Source organism: Patiria miniata, unplaced genomic scaffold (genome assembly GCF_015706575.1).
Source record: "Patiria miniata isolate m_02_andy unplaced genomic scaffold, ASM1570657v1 HiC_scaffold_7, whole genome shotgun sequence".
Classification (NCBI taxonomy): Eukaryota; Metazoa; Echinodermata; class Asteroidea; order Valvatida; family Asterinidae; genus Patiria; species Patiria miniata.
In genome coordinates, this window is record NW_024037074.1 from 5,547,476 (window position 1) to 5,556,966 (window position 9,491).

At 41.7% G+C, this 9,491-nt stretch overlaps 1 protein-coding gene across 2 annotated transcripts; it reads right to left on the bottom strand.

Annotated features, from left to right (window-relative positions):
- Nucleotides 1-4,210: 4,210 nt before the first annotated feature.
- Nucleotides 4,211-8,449, bottom strand: LOC119745929. Of its 2 annotated transcripts, none has more exons than XM_038222609.1 (2): nucleotides 7,691-8,449; nucleotides 4,211-6,865 (listed from the first exon to the last, which is right to left on the bottom strand). In XM_038222609.1, exon 2 carries the CDS (start codon nucleotides 6,579-6,581, stop codon nucleotides 5,631-5,633), a length of 951 nt encoding a protein of 316 aa, XP_038078537.1. In that variant the 5' UTR covers nucleotides 6,582-6,865; nucleotides 7,691-8,449; the 3' UTR covers nucleotides 4,211-5,630. The 2 variants fall into 2 exon arrangements, with proteins under 2 accessions (XP_038078537.1, XP_038078538.1); XM_038222610.1 differs by having other exon boundaries at nucleotides 8,291-8,444.
- Between the last annotated feature and the right edge of the window lie 1,042 nt (nucleotides 8,450-9,491).

The window sequence follows — 9,491 nt, forward strand, 5'->3', positions numbered from 1 at the left end:
AGAAATTTGTTTGTTTGGGGATTTGTTCGACTAGTTTAGGGGATTAACAAGTGGCATTATGGATTAGGCTACTCCCAAAACACAATTTATGACGTCAGATAGACAGGCAGTGGGTGTGAAGCAAGAGGGCGCTCTTCTCAAAGTGTGTTGGACTTGGTCGAGAAGATGATGTTGTATAGATGACAGTGCAGAATTGGGGGGGGGGGAATCCAAATCAGAAATGATAAGAAACAAGTAAATATAACGTACAGCTCCATACCAATTGTTAGCAGTCAAATAACTTTACCGTGCAACGCTTGATTCACTCTTCCATATCTAAGAAATATGCCGGTATGTCAGCTTTATTGATTAAGGGTTTCTGAGGGCGCTACAGATAATTTTGATCTTAATGGAACCCCGGTTTACCAGGACGAACTCCTGCCTCCATCAACTCCAGACTACAGAGGGCCTTTTCACGGCAATGCTTCATGTGTCACGCATGTCATCCACATTGTCTTTGAACAAAAACTCGAGGCTTCAGCAAGTCCGGCCTCGTTGAGTTCATTTGACACAATTTCCATACAGAGGGCGCACTTCTGGTATCAGGGAGTTTCAAGGGATGTGGAATGCCCTGTCTTAAGATCCATACTTCAGTTTGAATACCGAAGGTATCCGTTGAAGTTGGGTGTATTCTAGCGATACAGTCTAGACCAGCTATTTAAGACATTGGCGACAGAAGCGGGAAAAGCTAAAGGTGCTCCCCCTTTGAAAATAAGAAATGTCTCCACCTTCAAATCCCTAGTTTTAATATCTTGTCCACTTTCAGAACCTTCCGCTGCGAGTGGTTCAAGGAAGATGCCTCGTGGTTTTCTTTTTTTTTTATCTCTCTCTCTCTCTCTTTGCTTTTTCTTGTAGTAGCACATTATAAAGATGGTATAACATTCAAACCAATTACTGTAAAAGTCCCTACTAATTTAAGTGAATGTGATCCAGACTACTCCAAGAAGACTCATCTCACGCATCAACAGTAGAGACAGGAGGGAAATGGGTAGGCGTGTCCCGTCTGGTGGGAGTGAGACACGATGACGACGACCTGACCGTTTATGGGTGAGAAGCCATCGCTTTAATCTGCTCTCGTGTAACCTAATTGATTTGACACGAGTTTGGAGCCGAGTGATTCCTGTGTATTTCGCTGCAGGATGGTGAATCATGAGAACAAGCTAAACATTGACAAAAAACCGGCGGCCGTGGTAAGCGGGCTCCCGCTGCAAGGCCTGACGTGATAACATTGGAATCGACATAATTCAAGATGTTTACCACCTTTTTTGTACCCCCCCCCCCAAAAAAAAAACAGTTTTCTCCTAATTGCCCAATGCCTAACATGAAAAGCAGTGTTCATTTTCTGCTGGTGGATATTAAAAATTAACAGATATGTATATGGTTTGAATTGCGGACAAGCCCCCAAATCGTAACGAACTATAGCTGCGCGTATGATACATTTGCAGTGTAAAACTTCCTTCTTGTGGTGAAATCCAGACAATAAAAATATCAAGTTCAGGAAGTTCCCTTCTTGCATACACGTTACGCGAATCACGAGATATGTGGTTTGGATGTCACATTATAAGGTCGTCAGAGTACACAGTAACCGAGAATAGTCCTTGCCAAAAAGGGCACATAACTGGGACGTCCCGACCGGAATTAGGGGGTCATGCATGATGCCATATGCATGCATTATGGGCAAAAAAACTTCCAAAGAGGAAGACGAAGAGGAAATTGCAGAGCATGGGGAAAACCCATTGGAAAGACTTCAAGTTCATTATCAAGTTGATCTCCTTTGTTATATTCTGCGACACTGTCGGTCTCTGGTACACATTGGATTTGTAAACCACCCTGCAAGGTCTCCGGATACATAGAGTGTGCAACTACAATCCACACTTAGTTCAAGTTCAGGAAATTGAGCAGCTTCACTCTAGTACCAAATGACTGTACTCTCTTCTGAGCCATCAGGGGTAAACTGGAAATAAAGTCATCGGGAAGAGATCAAGCTTGGTTTTATTTCACTTCTGAGAATTCCGTAAGCAAGAGATTGTAAGTTGTTCATTAGAGAGAGATGGCACTGTCTGCATTCGCATTCTTCTATATCTTGCTTGTCACTCTGGCAGCACGACACGTTGCTTCCAACCCAATTCAAGACCCAGACAAAACCCTGGCAATGTTCCTGAAGGTTGAATCTGGCTCTGAGACGGCCGTACCCATGGAAGGTGGATCGGTGAAATTCCAGTGCGATATCCAAGATTACATGGCATCCTCCCACGTCGTGACTTGGACTCGGTTCGATTCCAAATCGGCGTCTTGGATCGTCCTGGCAGAGGCTGGCACGCTGAAAGCACCTGCCGATCAGCGGATTCTGGTGTCTCGGGTCCAGGCCTCCAATGCATCCCGTCGAGGTAACGTCCACCAGCGACTCGTCATCGACCCTGTTCGCGATTCGGACGAGGGGCTGTACCGCTGCAACGTCCAGATGAGCACCGACAACGGCACCGCCCTCTGCAGCACCAAGACGATCTCTTCAAGAGAGCTGGCTCTGACCGTGCACTCCCCAGAAATCTTCCCGGTCTGCACTCCGAGTGCTTCGTCAAGAGACCCGCTCGTTCCTGGTGACATCTTATCCTGCGGCACCCTGGTCAAGTCCCGAGTCCCCGTGGTCACCAGGCGGGGAAATCGAGCAGGCAATCCTGAGGGCTGGTCAAAGGGTCCACGCAGGGATGGACGGCAAGGATGGGAGCTGACGCGAGGTGTCAACGCATCGGACGACGGGACCATGTACGACTGCTGGTCTTTCTCGACCGACTACGCCGTAGGGGAGCTGGCCTTGTCTTGCCCCATCGCTCCTCGGGTGGTAGGGGGCACCGAATCGCCAGCCTCGGAGGGGTTATCGACAGGGGCGATCGTTGGCATCGCTGCTGGCGCTTTTGTAGTCGTTTTAATAATCATGGTCGCCTGCATGTGCTGCTGTTGCTGCAAATCATAAGCCATTCATGAGAGGAAACCCACCCAAGCCACGACTGGCATAGGGGAGGGGCTGAGGTCTCGCTTCCTGCTTTGGCATGTCTTCAGTTCGAAAATTGTGATTCTAGAACTCTGACTTAACTATTAATGAGGAACGAAAGTGAATGCCCTTATGTCCTGTTTGGAAGGTTTAGCTATCCTACTTCGTCAGATTTCTGAATGCGCAAATGTCGACCATTTATTTTTATTTTTTTAAGAACTTAAAAAAAAACTTGTTACATTTGTAAAAAAAAAGAAAAAAAATCACATAGTTTCATTAATTTGATGTATATAATTCCGCAAGTTACTCAGATACTAATATCTTTCTATGTTTATTGTAATTGTTAATTAATATTTACACCGGAATAAGTGTAACAAACATAATGCCCAATTGTTTTCCTTGATTTGTATCGAATGTTACTGGTACTCCAACTTTTTTAGTTAATACCATAACACTGCTATAATGTTGGTGAATACATGTATGCCAATGCCATTTATCTCTGAGCACTCACAACTACAACTTACAGACAATTGGAATTAAGAAAGGTCGTATGCAGCGTCAGAAATAGATCTGATATTTGGGACTGATGTGTCAAAGAGGGCGCTCTTCTGTTTTATTATGAAGTTAAACAAAGGGATCATCAGCAGATATGTGTAAAGTGTAAAACTTGTTGCTTTTGCCAAAATTACCCAGTTGATAGCTAAAAAGAGAATCACTTTGTCAATAGAGAATTTAAAGAACACAAATTAAACGGTTGTTGTTTGTATTTTTGCATAAAAAAAGTTCATGTACCTTACGTGAACACCGAGGACAAGGGATACAAAAAAGTATTGAAAGTGCATTGTACTTCACAGATGTCGCTATTTATTGAACTGAGTGAAAGTCATTGAACTGTAAACGCACTTTGTGTAAAATTCATTTCTCACTTTTTTTTCTAGTCACGTTGCCGCTTGCTTTCAACACTGCATGACATTGATAAAAGTTTAGGTTTTTCTAAAGTTTAGGCCTACTGGGTTTTTTTTTCGTTATTGAAAAGGTTATTTCTAATCTGAAGAGCTATTTCTATTAAGTTTTGTGTTTTTCAGGAAACTGGTTAAGCCTAGCTTGGCGTCTACTTTTGCATTTTTTGACAACAGAAACAAGTGGTTTCACTCAAAATATGACAACTTGTATTCCCAAAGGTGATCTTTGCAGCAGCATGCTTTATTTAAAAAAAAATAATGTTTTTCATTTATTTATACAATACAAACAACATTTATAAGCTATAATCAATCACAGAATACATCATTAATTAACAATCAATGTGAATGTGCATTGTTCACAATGTACAACCCTAATAAGTTTCTTTCTGAGTAGAAATATACATTATGATTGTTTTGGATTACAGAATGAAATATGTCAGTACTTTTTCTTTAAACTTTGCATTTACAAAAAAAAACACTTGTTCTGTGATTTTTTTACAGTCATTTTGTATCTCCCAATCTGTTTACAATGCACAAATAAGCATGAAATATTCTTGAGATATTGGAATGAGGAAAGTGCGTGGCAGGCAAATACAAGAACTGAGTAGTTAAAAATATGATATTTATAATTTTGTAACTTGAACATGAAGTTCGATTCGTAATTTGATATAATATATAATCGTACTCTGGGTAAACACATGGTTCAGCCGTAACAAAAACGACTCTCGAGTTGCAATATTGATTACAAAATCGAATTTTTGATCCTCCCCACCCTTCCCACACCCCACAAAGACCTCGACGCCTACCCCGGGGAAAAACCCTGGAACGATCATGCAAAGAAAAATAATACATTCCCCGTGCTATTTTAGAGTTTCATTCCCAAAAAAAATGATTACTTTTCTCAACTTTTCTAGCAAGAGTTCTTCAATTTTGAATGAGATATCGACCGAACAAAATCGGCCAATGTTTAGTTATTGAATGATTACTTTACAATTTCGAATTATTGGCGGCCTGACAATAATTCCTGATCTTGCGGGGCAGGCTTGTTCCCGACCCACAATCAGTATCGATTATGTACGGACCGGGAGCCAGTCTGTTCGCAAAGCGGATCTGTTTGTGCCCAAAACAAAACAAAAACCTTTTTTTTCAGAGGTTTGCATACCTCCAAAAAGGAAGAAGGGAGGTTTTTTGTTGGAATTAAATATACAAGTTGAAAATGTATACTTAAATAGAACAGAAATCGAATATGTTGAGGATCACGTGGTAGGAAACTTTTAAACTGATTATGCACAAAAACAGGTTTTGTTGCATGGAATACAGGTGTGAGTATAGCCTTTTTGACAGTCGTAAACCTCACGGTGTGTGTAGAAAGTAGTACTGTTAAAACGAAATAAAACTTTACGTAAAAACAATAATTTTGTTCAGATTTAAGTACGGCCCTGGCACATCTATGCCCACCTCTCTCCCTCACCAGGCCCACTAATTGTGTTAAAACCATCACTGAAGCTCAATCCTTCTTTTAAAACAAAAGGTCCTTCTTTTCTTTTTTTAAAGAAGGATAAAGCTTCACTGATGATTAAGGTATTCCATACGCCTGCCAACACTGTTAGAGTTCTGAACAGCAAGGCTGAGTGATGTCCTTAGACATATATCGGGCGCAGCTCCGAGTCATCAACCCCCATCGGGTTTTCTATGCCAGTCTCCTTATCTGGGGTCTCTTTTGCGACCAACTCATCTTTGCCATGAGCTTGAGTTGTGTCTTCTACTAGTTTTGGGTTTTCCCCCGAATCTTGGGGAGGCATGGCATCTTCCTCGCTGTAAGATTCTGGATCTGGAACGCCCCCGTTCATCAGTTTTTCTGGGGATCCCTTGTCCTCCTTGGTGGGCGTGTCAAGTTGATTGCTCTCAGCTCTCGTGACGTCGCCATTGGACTTAGTTTCAGTGAACTCCCCTGTTTCTTGGTTGAGAATGGCATCATCCTTGCTATGAGATTCTGAAGGAACGCCCCCATTCGTCTGAATGTGTTGGCATTCCCCGTTCTCCTTGGTGGGCGTGTCGGGTCGACTGTTCTCAGCTTCTGGTACCGAATGATGAGAACTCTCTGACTTGTGTTCTTTGTTTTCTACCGATTCTTGATCGGGGATGGCATCCTGTTTTCTCTCGGACACCGCAGGTGTTTTGTTGGGTTCACCGACACCAACATTCACGATGCGGAAGTCATCATTGTGGCCGCCTGGGGGCGTGTCCTCCTCCTCTATCTCCTCCCCCGGGTCAGGATAATGAATGCCGTGGATCGGTAGTTCCAAGCTATCGGGGTTCAGAGGGTCAAAGGTTTGTGAGTTGGTCCGGCCCAGAGAGTCTCTGGCTGCCTCCTGCTCGGCACGCTGTTTGTCGTTAATTGCCTGCAGCTCCTTGGCGATCCCCTCAGTCTTTTTCTGTTTTGAATCCCCACCCTGATTGATGTTCCTACACCAGCTGCAACAGTTGTGGTAATGCCAGGCCCGGTAGACGGTTCTAGCGATCAATAGAATCAACAGAATGATGGCGATGCTACAGAAAATTGCCACGCCAACCCAACTCCCAGTTTCCATGTTAATAACACTGTTGGTATATAATCAGTCTGTTAAAGTTGCAAACTCTCAAGATAATCGAATTCAGTACCTCGATCATCAACTTGCAATTACTGTGAAAAACATCTGTCTCCGTTTGTACTAGTTGTTTTTCTGTATTGTGACCGTGGACACTTGTCTGTCGCCTTCATCTGATCCAAAGTGCAAATCGAAATTATCTCGATTGCGAAATCTGAAGAAAATCCCCAACATCCGCTGCTGGGATTTTCGCAATCCTTTGAGCTGGGAGCACTGTGTACCGGCACCTGTGTTTAAAAACACAACAAAAGATAACACGAATCAACAGCTGATTTTTTCCGTCTGTGTATTTGGAAATTATTGTACTTATAAAGGACAGTAAATTTGAAGCGTTTTTATCCATACACAGCCAAGTACAGTGACACCTGTCCGAAAATTTGGGACTCTCAATTCTGTGAATGAGAGTCCCAAAACTTTAAGGTACTGAAGACATACAATACAAGAAAATAGACTGGCACCTGAAACAACCAGTCCAACAGCTCTTCAGTACTGCATCAATCAATTGTCAGCTGACTTTGCAAAAGAAATATCTCGGGATGTCGGGTACTAGGTCACTATTTCTACACACTTCTCCATAGTCAGGCACCTGACTAATGACAATGAATGAAGAAGCCAGTCTTGTCAAACAGGTGGACCATGGATGGACATGCAGAAGTCTAGTATTTAGCCTCATTTTGAAATCACTTGACTTCCCTCTCTTGTGCGAGCCACTGTCAAATATTGAAGAAAAGTCTCCTTTAAAAACTGAATTGAGTTTAAACTTGGTTTGTGAAATACCGAGGAACTTTTCTTCGCCCAATGACAGTTTTGGAAAAATTTGCACGCTAAATAGTTAACCACAAGTGGAACATAAGAAGTGGGGTTTAATTAATGATCACAGGTGGATTATAGAAATTGACCGTTTCCAGAATCCAGATTTGAACCTACGGCCTCTGGTTGTTTAATTCCTTCTGCTGTCAAACACTCTTGACTAGATACTAAATAGAATCCCTTCCTTTTGGTGAGGTCAATGATAAGAGCAATTATTTATCTACAAAGACGTGATGTTATACCTTTGGCTGGGTAAACCAAATCCGCCTATTTACTCAATCAACCACGCCCTCCCCAATCAGCAAGGACTCACAGCTCCAGTTGTTGACTATAATAATATCCTCCGTCGTTTTTCAGCATTCGCTGGCATGGAGTCATTGGTGTGTTAATTTGCAGACGTCTTACGTTCCATGTTAGCACCCACCTGCTGCGGCTGGTCTAAAGTTGCTTTTGGCACTCTTTCTTTTGTCGAAGTCTTTTCTCTTGTGTTGCTACAGTGGTTTACATGACGGTGCATGTTCAGTTTTTATTGGCATGAACTAGCACGAAGTGTGTACAGCTACAGGTCACAGAGGGCTAGGGGTGTCAACGACGTCCACTTCAAACAAATCCTCAAAGTGTCAGTTGTGTACATAATCGTGGCTCCAGGTCAACACAAAATACAAACACTACGATTCGTGTATAAGGACCATCCCCGCAATGTGTAGAGTACACGTACAGGTTTGTAGTCGGATTTCATAAGTCATTTTCGGCGATGAGATTCAAGAATTTGAAGAAAAGTTCATTCACAACTTGAACTCCTTCAATGTTGCTGGAACTTGCCAAAAACATTCAGGTATTACCTGTTCTTGTACGTCTAGAATCAAGACGTGTAGTGTTACAACTTATAATGCTCTTTACATCAGGAAGTACTTCCTCATTTCACAACTGCGTCGCCATGTATCGTGGTTGGTTGGATATTGATCATTATGTATGCAGCCTAAAGGTACACTACGAACACAGCTTTTGAAACGTTTTATGGAGGTTCAGTCGGCCATGACAGAAAGGAGGTCAACAGTTAGACTTGTAAAAGTCTGTTCTGGTCATTTTTTCACTATAGTTAAAATGCAAAACAAATGTAAAATGTAAAACAAATTGTAACAAAACGGAGAAACAAAACTGTAAAGTGTCAAATCAAATCTGTTCACATTGTGACGGATTTGAAAGCATGATTTTAAAGCACCCATCATATTAAGAACAACCACGAAAAAAAAGGTCATGGGCCATAGTACATGTACATAAGGTAATAGCAATAGTACATCATTGTACATCATCACTCTATCTCGCCCCATAAAATGACTATAAGATGACTATACACAATTCTCATCTAGGCCTACATGATAAGATATATTCATGGTTTTATGAGAATGATATTATTAAATTTCTGTATAAACGCGATAAATAACTTATGCACTCTGTTTCTGACATGTCAATGATTCAGTTTTAAATAATGTAGGCTAGACTAATGTTTTGTATAACTTGGAGGAAGTAGCACATGGAAATGTGTTTTGTACGATGTAAATTTTCTGTTTGCGGCTGTCATTGTGTTTGTTAGGCACACAGCCAACTTTCTTTCCAAAGGGGATAAAAATAGAAGGAATTGAAAGGCGGGGGGGGGGGTGTTACCGACTATTTTCTCTGTTGGGGAAACGTATTATCCTATTTGAGATTTTGCAGACACAATAGCTCTCCTTAGGCCAATTGCGATAGCCATGCGTACATGTCCTTAAAAAAGACTTTAGCTAACCCCCAAAAACCTAAATTCACTATTAAAAAAAAATAATTTTTCGGATTGTTTTAAATTCATTTTTAAACAAATTGCCTCCAAGGATGTCACCGTTTATATAAAACCAAACTGTTTAACTGTTTAGTAATTAAGATTGAATGTAAAGTACGCAGTCACCCATAATCTCCCATAATCGTTATTCAGTGTACTACCAACATGTTTACAATAATTACCATAGTGCAGCAGCGTATCCAGCTTTTGATGCCAGGGGGGCAACC

What these genes read in the sequence shown, in the direction of transcription:
- LOC119745929 (XM_038222609.1), bottom strand. Translation starts at nt 6,581, where the DNA reads ATGGAAACTGGGAGTTGGGTTGGCGTGGCAATTTTCTGTAGCATCGCC.